Source organism: Aptenodytes patagonicus, chromosome 8 (genome assembly GCF_965638725.1).
Source record: "Aptenodytes patagonicus chromosome 8, bAptPat1.pri.cur, whole genome shotgun sequence".
Taxonomy (NCBI): domain Eukaryota; kingdom Metazoa; phylum Chordata; class Aves; order Sphenisciformes; family Spheniscidae; genus Aptenodytes; species Aptenodytes patagonicus.
Window position 1 is genome coordinate 2649655 of NC_134956.1, and position 17576 is coordinate 2667230.

General features: G+C 39.9%; 1 protein-coding gene across 1 annotated transcript; it reads right to left on the reverse strand.

The window, feature by feature from the left end:
• Window positions 1-1803: 1803 nt before the first annotated feature.
• LOC143163982 (haloacid dehalogenase-like hydrolase domain-containing 5) lies at window positions 1804-14678 on the reverse strand. The gene is made up of 8 exons (XM_076345950.1): window positions 14535-14678; window positions 11901-12110; window positions 10692-10804; window positions 8966-9059; window positions 7767-7800; window positions 6686-6860; window positions 4755-4943; window positions 1804-3912 (listed from the first exon to the last, which is right to left on the reverse strand). Exons 1-8 carry the CDS (start codon window positions 14676-14678, stop codon window positions 3516-3518), a joined length of 1356 nt encoding a protein of 451 aa, XP_076202065.1. The 3' UTR covers window positions 1804-3515.
• Window positions 14679-17576: the final 2898 nt, after the last annotated feature.

Genomic DNA, 17576 nt, shown 5'->3' on the forward strand with positions numbered 1-17576 from the left:
GCTGAAAATATATACTTATAAATATATATATTTATAAAATACATACTTACTAAAGAAGTAAGTAAAAATCCAGGTGAGAGGACATTGAAGGAAAGGAGAGCAAAAGTTAAGACAGGGTCTTAGTCTTTTTCTTACCTAATATAATATTCATTCATCTCACTCCTAGCTGAATAATTGGAAAGAACATTTTACTGAAGCCAGTTTTCCTTAAGAACTCTGAAAAAAGCACCTTTCCAGTACTAGAGATTGAGATTTCTTCTAAGGATTTCCACATCTTAGCTTGTTACTAACAAAGAATCATTAAATTTCACTTTAAAGTACCACAGCAGGAAATGTTGGAAATTAGTGGTAACTCTGATGCAATGTTTTATGACACTTCTTTTCAAAAAAATTCTCATCTGTACCACTTCCTGAGTGAATAGGAGGCACAAAATTCAAAGACTTAGAAGTCTGTCAGTGTAGCATCTTCATTCATAAGACATTAAATGACAATATAATGAACAATGCGTGCTTTTTGAGGGGTCACATTAATAAAAAGATAAAGATGACAAGTCTTTTGCTGGAATTCAGTATTAATTCAGTAAAGCAAGTGGAATGGAAGGTTTGCCTGAGTCACATACTAGCATCTTGGCACAAATATTTTCACCAGAAATTTAAGTAAAAGTGTAAACTGGACTGGGACTCCCTGAGGAAGGAACACACATGCTCTTCTACTCATTCTGCAAAGCGTAAGGACCTCTGGCAAGGAGTTTGCTATGCCACTAACACCAGTAGTATTTCAAAATTCTAACTGCAGCGTAAGTGCTCGGTGCACATAAGCATTGGAACATGTCACTGAGGAAGCAGTTTGCTTTCAGGCTCTAGAGCTAGATCCGTGCTGTGTGGTTGCAGTACTAATTAGGGAATACACAATCTAATTCCAGTGTACCTAGCTTAGCACTGCAATGAAGTTGTGGGAGCATCTAGCAAGTGGATGCTGTGAGGCCCTTCACCTTTGGCAAGAGCTCCAGGTAAACATCCTCAATGGTAACTCACTATACTCCTTCAAATCCTTCCTTAAAAATTTATTTTTTGTGATACATCACCAAAATATTTGCCTAGCTCACTGGTATACCACAACAAGTGCCTACTACACTAACATTTCGCTTGTGTTTTCTAGTAATACCCATGTATATTAATCATCTTTGTCCACCATCTGTGGCAACAACTGCCTGGTTTTTGTTTTGTGCTGATACAGCTCCAAATCTAGTGGCACCCTAGTCCACTATCGGGACTCGGTCATACATTCATATGAAGAATCGCATTAAATAGCTCAAGCAGACTCATCAGGCAACATTCACACCCCTGCAACGCAGACGTAGCCTAAATGGTCTAAGAGGGATATAGACTAAAAACCTGTCTTCCTTTCAGCTAAAAAACCAGTAGCAGCCTGAGTAGCAGCCAAACAGTATTTTTTCTACATATGCATTGTAAGTTAATGTTTCCATGAGGGATGAGTTTAAAAAAATGTATACACAGTTCTTTCATGAACCTTTTCAAGTGTTCATGCATATGCTGGGGGGGGGGGGAGAAGAAACAAATTGAACATTTCCTGTTCTTCATCAACTTTCACATTTTTATTCCTTGCTTCACTGACAGCCTGAAACCACTTCCGGTAATAGTTAAGACAGCTCTGCAACATGCTTCAGCGTTGAAACAATGCAACTTCAGCCACCCTGACATTTTACAAAACTACAATCTTTACTTAGAAAGATTTGGCATACTTTGCAAATAATTGGCGTATTACAGAAAAGTGCTGAAGAAATAGGTATATATCTGTTTATTGAACCAATTAAAAAAGGCAAGAATGTGCTGCTGTAATACTTTCCCAGTGAAGAAACAGGAAATACACTGTTTAGACCAGCGTCCTTAAACTGGATCCAGCAAGATATGTTGAAAGCTACTTACGAAACATTATGAGTGAATGAATCAACAATCCTGATAGTAGAGAGGGGGATTACAGTGGTTAGCAAATGGAGAAAACACAACAACAAGAAAAATGTCGCTTCATAGCAGCAATGTTCTCTTCATGATGTGAGTTTTCAGATTTTGATTTCAGGAAAATAAGCAGTGAAGAAATTGGCAAGGAAATCATTTCACTTTATGCCACCATCTGCCTATCAATGCTTTTAAGCTAGCATTCTGCTAGTTCTGCAAGAACTTGGGAAAACTGAAGACCCACACATTTTTGTTTGTACAATTTCTAATTTGGGGGGGGGGGGGGAAACCAACCATAAAAACCTGACTAGCCCCCAAAGTGATTAAGTGATATTTGTGTGTAAGTTGACTTTGTTTTTAAACACACTTAATTGGCTTATGTTTTCCAACCTTATGTCACAAGTACACCATATACTGTGTTATAACAAAGTAACACAAAAATATTTGCAAAGACATCTTTTGGATGAAAACGTTTAACAGAATTTAAAAAAACAACAAAATAATTTTTTTTTTTTTTTTTTAAATGAACAGCTATAAAATCCACGAACCAAACAACATATAACATTGACACAAGATGAAATATATTACACTAAAGGCCAGTTAATTACCACAGCGGTATGAAGCTTCAAGTAAATTACTAGGCACTTTTTGCCCACACAGTAGTCACTCATTCAGTGGAAAAGTCCAACTGACAGAAATGCCCGAAACATAATTGCTAAAGCTTTCTAAGATTCTAAATTCCTCAAAAAAGTGCAGATAAAAAGGCAAGGACAAAAAGGCCAGGTATTATGCCACACGGGACACCCAATGTTAGCCGCTTTCCTTACATGACTCTGTTCAGCTTAGTTGGGAGTTCCAAAAATGGCATTAACAAGCCAGCCTTCTCCATCTTACACGGGCATTTCTATTAAGGCTTTACATGTCAGAGTAGAGACGAGCAATAGCAGCTCCAGACACATGGGAAAACAGCGAAAAAGAAAGGCTGCAGGGTTATAGGGAGCAAGTACAAAGTAGCAGAACAGACTTGAACTTCGCTCTGATTTGAAAGAGCGCTCACTCCTTGCAGGCTAACAAGCAGCAATACATGTTGTGCTCTGTACCAGCCAATTTGTAATTGTGTGAATGACCCCAGCACCACAATCCGATATCCTCAAGATCCCCAATACCTACAAGCTAAATCTTCCAGCAAACAGAAGATGTACTGTCATGTGGGAATTTAAGTACCAGTAACATGCATAAGCTACTACGAAAAATTGGCAGTAAAATACCCAACATAGGGAACAGGAGGACAGCAAAGGGCAACTAAAGCAAGAAATCACATATTTCAAAGTACTTTGAAAAAGCATTATTGATATCTAATACACTTCTATTAAGTTTATTAATATACCTAAGTATATTAATACAATCTTATATTAAATATATTAATTCAAAAGTTAAGAATTTTAGAAAGCAGCAGTTTGTGGCATGATTTTAAAGCACAGTTTGTTTTTTGGGAAGAAAAGCACAGCACTGAGTAGTCCTTAAGCAATCATGTCATCTCAATTAGGTGCAAAGTTCTCCAGCTGGAAGACCAGGTCTACAGCAGCATCCACATCTGGTACAATATGATCTGGTTCGACTAAACCAGGATCAAATCTAAAATCTCTGTGGCCGTGGAACACTGTTTCAGTTATGCTCTCCCTGGTATCCAAGGGTACCTCTGTGTGAGGGTTGTAAACCCCAGTACAAACAAGAACAGACCTACAGCGGGCAGCAGCTGCAGCTGCTAATTCAGTCTCCCAACTGTTGTCTATTTCATCATCCTGAGAGAGAGTGGCAGATCCTCTGCCACCAGCAACTTTGGCCTGAATCCGTGATTTTGAACCTTTTCTGGAGTTCTCTTCAAGATAGCGATTGTAAAGGTTAGCACCATAGACATCAGTCATGAGATTATCTCTGGAAATACAAGAAGAAAGTTTCGTCAGCAGTGCAATTTTAGTTGTCAAATTTCAATTGCATGAAAGACGTTTTTATGGTTTCGATTTAACAGTTTATTTTATACTTTACATAACTTTATGTGGAAGTATGCAGGTAGGAAGAAATCCAATCCTATAGCTATTTTATTACACCATTTTCATTAAGCATGACATATGATAAAAGTGAGTAACTCCATACTGAAACTGCAGACTGGGGCAGAGGGAGGGGAAATCAAGGATAGGTATTAGCAGTCCATGAATGAGCTTATTATATTTCCAAACATCTTGGAGATTCTGGAACAGTCTTTAACACAATACAGCTTTATCTCTTTCTGTGAAAAGGATTCTATGATGTGACAGCATGCACAGTAGCATATGACTGAGCTTAACGACCTCACAAATAAATTCTAGCTCTACATTCCCTAATAACCATCATTTACTCAAAGCTTGTTGGTGTTATACCAGTAAACCTAACAAAACAAAACACCCATACAAATTCTTTTTGTTAGATTTACACAGCCTATTACAGAAATTAAAAAAAAAAAAAAAAAATTAAAAAAACCCGGGAGAAATCTTAGTTGCATATACCACTTTTTGTGCTTCTACAGAAATTACACATAGAAAGAGCAAAGTATTTTTAATCTTCAAGGTTAGAAACAGTGAGGCTCAAAAACATTACAAAAAGTACACCATAGCACCAAGAATGTTAGGTGGTCCCAATGGTATAAGAAACAAAGTAGTAAGAGTTGTTTATTTTTCATTGCTAGTATTTATGTTGTGAGTAATTTCCTGTTGAACTCATTAAGACCTATGATATCTTACCCGACAGCATAAAGAGTTTGAATAGGTTGCTTCCATTGTCTTTCTGCTGCCTGAGCCCTGATGAGGTATTCCGCATACTGGTAGGTCAGTTTACTAGGTTTGCCCATTAAGGCCTCGTATTTCAGATCTTTGCCAGTGATCTTCTTGTAAATGTTTTCCAAACAAACCATGAATGTTCCATGCCCAAACCTACACAGATATAAAGACAAATCAAGTTATATTACGTACAGATAAAAAAACCACGGCTTTTGTATTTCATGATATTTTAGGAATAAATGATATCCTGTAACTATCAAATTTCCCTCAGGTTGCACGCAACATTTCCACAGCTGTTTCACTGAAAAGTAAGTGCTGATTAGCCGAACAATAAACACCACAATAAAAACACATTACTGGGACAGCACAACAGACCTCTATTTTTAAAATGCAGCAATGGTTTGTGTTAGTGTTACTTGCATTTAAGTAGATACCCTGGTTACAAAAGCGATGCTTCTTGAAATAATGCCTAGCCTGTGATCTACTCTTTGCAGTGACCTAACAGAATCAGCTAAATTAACAGAGGAGAAACGGAAAAGGAAAGTTAGAATCAGACAGAAGGAAAATTGATCTCTCCTTAAACACAAGAGTATACAAAAACCCACTTGTAATATGGAAACAAAAAAACTTCACGCGTTTCTCTAAAAAAATAGATGCAAAGGAGGATCAAGGAACAAACTATAATTTTACGGCATTCTTTTGATAACTCACTCAGTTATTTTGATCAAGGTGCAAACAGTGATGATGGGTCATCAACCAAGACAGTAAATCAGTAATTTAGAAGATGTAATTTCATGATGAAAAAAGCAGTTTTACTTCATTACTGAAGTCAGGGTGCGGGACTGGGGATGAACTAATATGTATCACTTGAGAATATCGAATTACCAAAAACACCCTAAGAATAATAAAAAGTTGCTATACAACAGTTCTATATACAATAAATCACACATGCTACTTAAGAAGAGCTGTTAGGTAACTTCTAATGCGCATAGATGAGTCTATCTGCTCAAACCAGGTATCTACAACCTACAAAAACCTAAAACACCAATATAATGAGCATCAGAAGCCAGTAGAGATATATGAGGTGCACTAATAAAGAAATTAAGTCTCTAGTGGCCTAGAAATCAAAATAGGCTTTTAAGGAAAAAAGCTACAAAGAAGGAAGCAGCTGTAGCACTTTCAAATGTGGTACAGAATTAGCTTTTCTGATTTCTGAATTAACCCTTCATTCCTTCTCTCCACCCTGTTTGTTGCTTCATATTATGAAATAACAATAAATGTGCATAAAATTATTTTCAGTAATTATTAACAACAGCTTAAAACAATGTAGTCATGGCATTATATTCCAATAGTGAAGGTAACAGCACTGACAGGTGCAAACTTTTCATACTGTCAAACTCAAAGGAAAAAACAAACTTTCTAGTGGATCTTTCCCAAAGGACTCACTATATTGTCCTCAGCTCAAAAACACTCACTGCTCTCAACTAGCAGGGTCAATTCTTTACCCTACCAGAAACTGTCGGGTGGAGAAGAGAAATACCAAAGAAGGACCTAATGAAATGAAACAATGGCCTTGGTAATTTTTTCCTTTGAACTCAGACTCTGAGGCCCTCAGGCAAAAACCCATCTTTTCCCTCTCTTCTGGGAGTGGGGAAACAAAAAGGTTTAGAGCTTAAAAGCAGTTTTTATCTTGAGTAACTGATTTCCTGAATGCAATAATGTTGACAGTAATAAGGCAGCATTTGCTGAAAGTGCATTGCTTTAGACACATTGTATTGAAAGCTGAGACCTACTGTGAAGCTATAGCAAGCATTTTGTATAAAAGTATTGACTCTGAATTCTACTGGGGAAATCCCAAATATATCACGATACGCACATGTTATAATTGCACTTACCTTGGAGACTGCGCTTCGGCTACCCACATCAGATCCATATTACAAGCAAGTACAGGAATGTGAGGGTAATTTTCATGGTGATGCGGATTTCCAGGATAGCCACTTGTCAGCAAAACATCTATTATCAACTGGAGGTTGGTTTCCCATCTGACTGGTTCCCCAAACAAAACAACAGCTATGAGAACAAGAATTACAAAATGGAGTTATGGAATTAGTTATCAGGGCACCAAATCTCTGACGCTAAAACGGTCTAAAGAGACTGAACAAGTAATTTGATATAACCATGAACTGATGAAATAGTCACAATAACTTTATCTTAGGGTTTTAATATATTACATACCCATTCATTCACAGAAACTCTCAGAAGTAACAAGAAATCTTCAGGTTTAAGAATTTTTTTTTTTAATTGGCTAAGTTTCTCCATAGCACCACAAAATATTAACTTTGAAATTGTATTTCTAAGTCTTCCATACCTTTGTGTATTCTATGTTTACATACAGTATTTAAATAATCCATCAGAGATGTTATTTTGTTCATCTTAAAGTGAAATTTGAATGTTGAATGTTGTTTTTAGACATTTTTCTGGTCTCCAGCAATAATCTGACATGGATTTTTTTAAATCCTGAAGTCCAGTTTCTACTTTCCTGTACGTCAGATGAGATGAGAGTGAATACAGTGTGCTGAAACAAGATGCTTCTCATACTACAACTCTGAAGTGACCATCCTGACTACTGTAAGAACAAGATCGATTATTTCTGAACACATGTCAATTCATTCCTCATCTTTGAAAGGAAGGCAACAATAGCCCGTTAAAGGAAGATGAAAAGGAAAGCAGACCTCACCTACCTTCTGAAACTTCAAACACACATGGCTGAAAACTGCACACATTAAAAAAACCCAGCTTTATCACACGTGATACATTCCAAATTAGTGATTGATGTCATTAACAAGGAAATTTTAGAATTGTCTCAGCCAACTTTCTGAAGTGCCCAGCAATCTAAAAATAAATTCTAATTATAAAGTACAATAAAGATATTTCATCTATTAATGGATAGTTGCAAGTTAAATAAAGATAACTGACCCTCAATCTTGGGAAGCTCCACAGCAGAGGGGTACTGCAATAAGAAAAAAATGAAAGTTTTCTACAAGATTAAACATCTACTACTATTTTTAACAGAATAAATTCAAGTATAGCTCCTACAGTTGCCTTCTGCAGCACTGACAGGAAATGCAGTCTCTCTTTTGGTATATACCTGACGTCGGTTTACTTAGAAACTTGTATTTCAATTCTGAAGTGAAATCTCATGGCAAATGGACCGCAGACAAGTTAACGTGTTCTACATTCGCTAGCCACCTACATCTATTTAACTTCCTCTGGCAAGCTATAAAGCTTCAGTTGTTTAATTTACTTGTGTATGAAAGTATGGATGTTTATTTTTCCACAGGAGTAAGAGGCTTCTAGTATTAACAAGACATTTGAAAAACAGTTTTTGAAACATATTTCTTTAACACTAAGAAAGAAAAATACATTGTATAACACATAATATATTTGCTAAACAAATGTTTGCACTTCATGATTTACTCCCTATGGTGACAAATACATTAACAGTTTCTTGAACTTCTACATCCGCATGGTTGAGAAGCAAGGCAAAAGGTGATACAACGGAGTTATGGATTCTATGAACCACAAAGAATTTCTTGGCTTCACGTGGAAAAAATCCACTCTATACACTGACCCTGAATATGTACAATACACGCATGTATTTACTGTGTATGTATTCACTTCTTTTTTAAATTCTGCACAATTCAGTTGAAACCATACTGTATGAATGGTATAAACAAGAAAGGGAGTCCTTTGGAGAAAAATTAGTCATCTGCAAAGCATTAATTTACAATCAAAGCAACTTCACAGCCTAGAAACAATACCAAGACAATCCTATACTGAAGGAAAAAGCTTATTTTATCTTCCACACATCTGAGGAAGCTAATAAGCTTTCCAAGACAGATTTTGAAGTAGGTATCTGTACTAAATTATAAGTTTTCCCACAACAGGAAGTTACAAAATCAAAGATTACGTTAAAGAATTACCACTGATAGGAAAAAAGTCTGTACAGTTGCTCTTGAACATGTTGTAATAAAACAAATAAAGAAGCAGACAAGTAAAGTCAAAATACAATGTGAGAACAACAGCATTAGCTCAGTAGTTTAAATATTGACCCCTATTATAAAACGTCATTCAGTGAGCAAATAAAGAATTTTAAAACAAAAATACTCACTCACCAGAACATTAGGTCTTCTGTCATGGTCAACTACATCTAGCAAAGGGTGTTTCTCCCGCAATGTTTCAATGGTAATAGGTTGACAGAAACCAAGGCTGGGAAAATACCAGTTAAGGATACAGAATTGCTTATATTAAAAGATTTTAAAAATCGGTAATTCCATTTTAACATATGCAGTTTAGCTGGTAAAGGAAATTATTTAGGAATGAAAGCAACGTACCAAAGACTGACTTTTTCTTCTGTGAGATAAAAAGATGATCATCCCATTATTTGTAAATGGGAGACCTGTGTGTCTGAAATCTTAAAGACAGAAATTATACATAAATCTTTCTCAAAATATGAGATGAAAAGCAAGAAGCCGCTCTACACCTGCAATACTCCAAGATCATCTTTACATAAGCACAAAAAGAAGTTTATTGGGCAGCTAGACAACATCTTGTGTAATTATTATAGGAAAGAAATATGAGCTAGTTGAGGAAAAAATACTGTCTCCACAAACTGTGCTTTCCTTAGGCCATTACAGCTGCAAACGTATTACTAGATAAACAAACACCGTAAAGCTCAGTCTCTTGCAAAATGGTGGACTGACCAATCAGGTTTAATTATGCTCTACAGGTAGTTAAGATAAATACCAGAACATATCAAAAAAGGAAAGGACCAAAAGGGAAAAAATAACCTCCTGATTTGCATAGGAGTGCTCTTAAATGCTGATATATCCCATTAATTTAAACTTAGTTAACAAGATGTAATCAAACTAAAACTGCTCATTTATGTCAAAAGCAGTCGTGATGCTACTCAATACTAAGACAACTTCTTACAATGCAAACGAAAATAAGAGCTATTTAAATATACCAGTTATACAAACTAAACCACCTGATATTGTACTGGAATTAATACCACAGGCCATTTGTAAAGTTACTTTAAGATAAGATTATCCCATATGAAAATGCTATCTAACAGAAATATGTTTTTTGTATTTTGTATTCAGTCTTGTAATATACTTTTCTCTTAGCCATGCCTAACAAATGTTGACAGTTAACTGGAATGTTCCTTCAGTAACTTTTTCTCAGCTTTGTATTTGAAATAAAACTTATATTTAAAAGTTACATATACATTTTTTACAACTTAAGATTTATGCCAACTTTAATTAAAATCCCAATAAAGGAAGAAGTGCAAAAAGGAGTTCCTGGAAGCATGAGTGAAGATTATGCAAAAGTTAAGGTCATTAAATTACAGTTTGAAGCTTTGATACCACCATTATATCAACATAATTCAAGTTCTTTTTGGCAGTTAGTATAGAAGCAGCAAAATATTTTCAAGTATAGTTCTACTGTAGATGTTGGTTACAAAAACAACGTGACCTGGCCTGGCCACATGCTTACAAGCAGATCTTGAGTCACTGAGCTAAAAGTCAGATGTGATAAATAATAGATAGAATGCCATGCTCTCATCCTCAAGCACAAACCCTTTGTGCTAAAGTGTCATTTACGTGTGAGTCAAAAAAGTAATTCTTTTTTCCTTCCTCATTAAAACCAATAGAACAAAGTGAAGCAAATATCAACACAACCATCTTCAAAACATAAATTTGACATCATGGTAAGAACTACCATTGCTTATTACTGGATTTGTAGTGTTGAAATATTTGGTCTTCACTTGATCCACAGGATCCCCTGAACTTGATTAAGGAAAATACTTAAACAGAAAGTTTTTTTTTTTTTAAAAGATACTCTTGAGCAATATCAAGAAGTGGTCCTTGTCCAGATACAAGAACACATTTTTCATGGTAACGTTTGAACATCCGCAGAGGACTGTGTGACATCATCACTTGATCTTGTGAAATCTGTTTGGGATTTAAAAACAAAGGGAGTCTGTTGTTTTTCAGATAAGTTATTTATATGTAGATTTAATTAACAGGTGTGACAAATTCTACGAATTACAAAACAATCATACATATCTACCTAAAATCCTACCGTACCATTTTCTCCTAAATTTCACAGACGACGTATTGATAGTATGCCAGAAAAAAATACATTACTGATAAATTGTCACACACACCCCTTTCAGCTTCCAGAATTACTTTATTCAACATGAACACAAGGTTTTATCTCCTACTTTTACAGAATCACCAAATTCATGTAGAAAACAAATAGGGAAGAAGAATCAGAACTGCCCTAGTTCCAATTGTGGTCCCTTTGCTAGACTGCAGCATTGGTTTAATTGTATCAGAAGACCACCTTCTTTTAGTTTACGTATCCTCATTCCTGCAATAGGTATAAAACCAGTAAAATTCTCATCCTGGAAGGATGCTATTATGAATTGCTACTTATCACCTTTACAGATCTAAAAAACCCCAAAATAATTCGGGTGACATTTTACCCATGACACACAGGATTTTACTGATACAGATATGCCCATGTCTGCTGGCCCTTACTGAAACAAAAGGCACTGCAGAACTAACTTTATGGCTTTATCTTAGTAATGCTCAAACACAGTCTCCAACAATGGAGAAGTCCTGCAGCGCCCACAGATCAGGGAGGAATAAAGTTTTACCACTTGTATCAAAAAGAGGCAGGAAGCTCCTGTCTTGCACATTATCACAGAAGACATTCAGCTTGCTAGAGCAGAGTTTCACGTTACTGGCACACACATTTTTTGATTCAGAAGGAGAAGGCAAGATTTATTCCCACAATAATAATGTTGCAAAGAAATACCATTACCATTAGCTTTACCACTGGAAAAATCAGTACCTTTACCAATGGAAATACTATTAGCTCTGGACAGCATTTTTTTACTTTTGTAATACCTCCAGCAAAGCATTTCAGGGGGCTTAAGGGAAAGACAAAACTGATTAACTGAGCAGCATTTAATGGAAGAGAATGCATTTGACACATTCACCATAAGTTAATAACTAAATAAATAGGATTTAAGCTACTCACTGGAACTCCCAGTAGATGAGACAACTGATCAGCTTTTTTCTGGCGAAGGCAATTCCCTGCATTGGTGACAAATACTACAGGCACCAAGAATTGTCCCTGAGAATTAACTAGCTTTTGAAAGGCTGTTTTTGCAGCAGGAATTGGAGTCTTTCCTCGTACCAGTACACCATCAATGTCAAAAAGAAAACCAAAAGACGGCAGTATGTTGAGCTGTAAGAAGGAATTGAAGAGAAAGAGTACATTAGTTATGCCCTTACTTACGCCCAATTGATAAAGCTTACGATAGCTAAAGCCTAATGAAACCAGAGACTTCCACAGAGAAGGAACAGATCTTTAACTTTGCGCATTTTAATGTGCCTTACAGACACATTCATACACTATGATACCTACTGTGAAAAAAGGAGCACTACAACTCCCTTTTCCTTATGCATGAGTTCTACCTTGCTTTAGGAGTAGTTCCAGGACGTTTCAGAAGATTGGGCCAAATTGAGTTAAACTGATAAAAAGAGGTACAAAATACATGCTGCTGTGCCAGCGAGTCACACTTTTGATTGATTTAACCCCACCCTATTTCACAGGTAATTCCAATGCACAGAAAGCTAACAAAATAAATAAACAAAAGTAAGTTTTTCAGCAGCAGGTAGGTCTTGAATGCAAATATTGTACTTGGCTCCTCCCTTACAAGATGTTTAGATACTAAAACTGTCCCTGCTGTCACTTGTACTTTTCTGTTCCACAACAGGTTTGACTACAGCTAGATCTGTTGCACTCTTATACATCGCTTCAGTTGATTCTTAGTATTGTATATGGCAGACTAATGCCTATTGTTAGTTAGCACCTCCTTAAACAAAGATGCTGTTTGAGTTACTAAAATTTATCTCATTGCCTGCCTTTGACGAAGTGAAGAACTGGACTTCATGAGCCCAGAAAAGGAGAGCAAGGCTAACTGGGGGTAAAAAAAGATGAGCTGGGTGATAAGCCTAAGGAGTGGAGACAGAGAGAGGACTGTCGAGCAATGAAACCATTACCGAATCAGGTTGGAAGAGGATGGACCAAAAAGGATCTAACACCTACATTTCTTTTCTCTCCCACGCCTAAAATGGAATCAAGGACTCTTGGAATTTATGATCCCCTCTTTCATCGTTTGATGAAAAAGGAGTGAGAGATCAAGCGCCGAGACTGAGCGTGATGGGGAGAACAGGCGCAGAAATGACTCCAGCCAACGGAGGTAGGACAGCCTTTGCTATTCAAGCTGTCTCAGGAAACGTTCTGACAGCAATCCAGCCCACTGTTTTTCCCACGCAGGGAGAAGGGCATTTTGCCTATTTAAGCAGTACTTTGTTCCTCATCAAATATTCATCTGCCACGTTTCTCCTGCAGCTGGGTACAGCACAGAGACAGACACTGCCACCACTATGTGAAAGGTGACGTAGCTACAGATACACTCCTTGACACTCTGGCTCTCACTGCTGCCTTTTCTAAAACCATGACACACAAACGACATTTGAAAACCCATGAGTTTGAATACATTCCCCTACAGATCTCAATTTAATAAAGTCAACAATTCAAGTGTATTGCAGTATCACCGATTTTAATTAGGCAGTTGGGTTTTGTTGTTTTACGCACAAATACTCCCCCCGAAGCCCTCTCCTTTCTCCCCTATATAATCATCAGCCCTCTATTTAAAAACAAAAACCCCTGCAACCATTGTCTTCAAGTTGTCTGCAGCAGTTCCACGAGCGCTACACCAGAAATAACCCAACTGCTACACAAACGACGTTGCAGGCTTGCTGACAAACATACAGTAATTACCTCAGGCTTTGTAAACTGGTATGTGAAATTACTGAAACTATATTGTAATGGTTTTGTAGTAAACACAGTTCTTCACATTAATTTTGCTATCTGTAAATAATGTAGATTACAAACGTGAAATTTACAGTGAACAACGCTGTAGCGCAAAAAAAAAAAAAAAAAAAAAAGTCTTTTGCTAAGTATAGAGAGAAAGAAGGAACTAAGAAGGGAATTCAGCGTACGTCCAACAGGGAAATAACGAGATTAACAGCCATTTATTTTTCCCCTTTTGACCATAAAGGAACACTCTCCTCGCGACAAAAGAGGTCTGCAGCGCTGCAACAACAAAGGAGACGGGATGGAGCCCCGCGCTCCAGGCGCGCTCCCGTGAGCCATCCTAACGACTTTCCGTCGTTCCTCTTTTGTGACAACATAAAGCAAAAGCAGGCCCTTGGCAGAGGAGGGCTCGCAGGCACCGGCGAGGAAACCCCGCTAACGACCTCCCAGCTCCCGGGCGGGACGGGAGAGAGACGATCCCTCCGGGCAGGGAAAGGCCCTGGGAGCGGGAACCGCCGCTTCGCCCGGGCCGGCGCCCCCGCCTCCACGGCCGCCCCTCAGACACCGCGGGCGGCCCGGCCGCGCCCCGCCACACCCTCGGGCGCCGGCAGGCCGCGCCCCGCCGAGGCCCGGTTTGGCAGCCGCCGCCCCAGGCCGTTTCGGTTTCGCCCCGGCTCGCCCCGCACGCCTTGAAGCGACCGGCACAGCCCACCCGGTCCCGCCCGCTTCCGGGACACAACCGCCGGCCCGCGGGCTACCCCACCCGCCCCGGGCCCCTCGCTTTACCTCGCTGCCGCCGCCCCCCTCAGCCGCCGGCGCCGGGAGGCCGGCCGGCGCGCCGCAGAGCCCGCTGAGCGCCGGGAGCCAGGGCGGCCGTCCCGCGGCGGCGTCCCTGAGGAGAGCGCGGAGCGGCGGCAGCGCCCGCCGCATAACGGCGATGGGGGGGAGTGTGGGGGGGGAAGGGGAGGGGGGCAAGGGGAGGGGGGCGGAGGGGAGGGAGCGGCGGCAGCGCCAAGCGACCGGCCGTCCCCGCCGCTGCTCCCGCTTCAAACCGCGGCCCCGCCCACGCCCCTGACGTACCGCCCCGCCCCTTTTGCCGGGCAGGCGGGCCCCGCCCCCGGCGAGCCGCTCCGGAGCGCTGCGCCGAGCCAGCCCTGCCGCCGCGCTCAAGCATTAATTAGCTCGTCAAGCAACGCCAAACGCAAGTCAGGGGCCGTAACGGCAGAAACAAACACCCGCGGCCCTCGCAAAGCTGACAGCAGCCGCAGGGCGAGCAGGCTCGCGGCACGAAAGCCGGAGCGCGTTCTACTGCCAGGGGCGCAGCCGGGCTTTGTGCCACCGTTTCCCACCGCGGTACCCGGCGAACGCTTGGGGAGCAGCCGAGGCCTGGGCTCCCAGCCCTGCTGCGCGGGAGGGCTGAGGACTGGCAGCAAGGCCAAGAGCCGGCCGGAGGGCTCTGCCTGACCCTCCTCAAACGCATCAGGAGGCGGTACCACCTTGGCAGCAAAGGAAGAGGGAGTAGCACAAAATTTCTACCGAGGAAATAGCTAAATTTTTCTTTAATAACAAACCAGACATCCTTTCTGGTTCTTCAGGAATCAATGCTTTTTAGAAAAAAGCACATCGTGTACGTGCACAAACACAGCGGTATCTTAGATGTGGGATCTGTGTTGCAAAGGTATTTCCCAGCAACTAGACTTGAAAGTGAGAAAACAAACACAAAATATCATTAGCTAATTGGATATCACTAGTTAATGGATACTCTGCAAGCCATGTCCATTCATCTTGCTCATCTGCTCATACAGGTTAGGTAAATCCACTTACTTCCTAGTACTCCCAACAAATATTCCTCACCACCCTCTCAGACTCCAAGGAGAAATTGATCCTCCAGTGATTGCACTCACCAAGACAAAGATGAAAGAAGGTGCCTTTCAATCTGTACCACTTATGTGGTTGGCATTAAATGAAACAGAATTGAATGCATTTCCAAAACACAAAAGCAAGCCAAAATTGATGCAGAGAACAGAACAGTTAGGGAGCTTATCCCCTCAAAGCTCAAGCCAGGATCATGCACAGCGCAGAACTCCAAGGCAGACAAGAGAACAAGCTACATGTCAGCATGTATAAAATGACATTTATTTTACAACCTAGACATGTTCAAGGCTGTGGCATTATACAGATGGCACGAGCTATAAGGCCGACAACACACACGTGTCTAAGTACAGCCGCACACTCAAAGTAAGAGTTAATGCAGAGCCTACGCACCCTTTCATTCTCTAGGACAAACTACAAGATCAGCTTCCTGGCTTTGGCTACAGCAGCTTCCCAGCCCTAACTCCAACAGCAATTTAACAGCCTGTACAGCAAGCAGAACATGGGCATTTTACTATAGGCCACTGCTGGCAAACAATTACTCTGCAATTTGTTGGCTCAGATGCAGCCAAAAAGAGCATTCAGCTTAAAAATGCTTCGCGCTCAGAGCTTCAGAGTGAGTATTTAGTACAGCGGGTTCAAGCAGCAGCCACAGTTTGCATTACACAGTTCCATATTGCATTTTTGTACATTTATTCCATTTCTGTGTTGGTCAGCAGAGATCAGCGCTGCCTTAAAGACTTCTCTGTTTACCTCATTATATTGGTCTTGCTCAGGGCTGGTAGCTACTCCTTTGAACATGAATGCAGTTACTATCCTGTCTTGATTTTCTCTCATTCTTTCCGTGTTGGGTTTTTTTTTATGCCTTCTATCATTATCACTCTGTCCCTCATCAGTCTTTACCCTTCTGTTTTCTGTCTTCTATGTTACAGAGTCATATAGTGACAGAAGGGATCAACCATTGGTATTACCAATGTAATCAGGCCATAAAAAACTAGTTGGGTTCCCCCCCCCTAAATCTAGTTTGGTTATCTCCAGCATATAGTTTAGCAAATCTACAGCAAGACTGGCATTCTTCTTCCAAGCACTGTTCCCCTAGAAGAAAAACAGTTGTTGTACTTAACAAAACAAAAAAAAAAAAAAAGAAAAAACGTACAGTCTAGCAGAAGCATGGTTGGCAAGTGGCTGTTCACGACAGAGCTTTAACTCTAAACGCCTTTTTGGCAAGCCCATTTGGCTGCTCTAGTTTTTTTGTTGGTGTCGCATCCCCCCTGCCCCAGTCGTACTATGGTTTGGTGACCAACACTCCTGAAGCGTGGTAAGGACTTAATAGACTGCCTGCCAATTTATTAAGCTCCAAGAACTCAGTTAGTGGCTTAGTACCAGGCAACAAAGCCTTTCCCTCCACATACTAATCTTTTCCATAGGTGAAGTACACTAGTCTGATGCAGTACTGCTAGACCATAAACCTGTTAGCACATCCAACATGAAAGGAGCCTATTTTTTCATTCTTGGCAGCCAGGGATTTCAGGGAAAGAACTTTGGCAAAGTGTTGTCTTTTACAGCGATACAAACAGCATGTGGATAAAAGCACATGACCTCCTCTAAACCCAAGAACAGAAAACACTCGAGGGGCAGCAGCAAAAACTAAAAACAACTCTGGATAGGTGCTTGCAACTCAGAGCACACAAATTATTATGAGTCATAAACACACTCGTTCGCTGCTTTATTACAAAGCAGAGAAAGCTACGCTGCTAACAGGAAGAGAGAGGAATGGTTTGTAATGTTAGTTGTCTGCTTGCTATCAATACTTGAGTTTTGATTTATTATTAAGATCTGAATTTCGCAGCTATGCTTCCCACTTTTTCCAAGGCTTTTGTGTTTAATCATTTACATCAAATAAGACAAAGCTTGCCTCTATAATTTAGAGCTTTGATTGTTCTGGAGTGGATTATT

Bases quoted from the DNA above. Each gene is read 5' to 3' on its own strand.
- LOC143163982 (XM_076345950.1), bottom strand. From the start codon at position 14,678: ATGCGGCGGGCGCTGCCGCCGCTCCGCGCTCTCCTCAGGGACGCCGCC. The intron at 7,801-8,965 runs GTGAGTGAGTAT...TTCTTATTGCAG, and splicing joins ACAGAAGACCTAATGTTCTG to TACCCCTCTGCTGTGGAGCT. The intron at 3,913-4,754 runs GTAAGATATCAT...TTGTATTTCCAG, and splicing joins CAAACTCTTTATGCTGTCGG to AGATAATCTCATGACTGATG.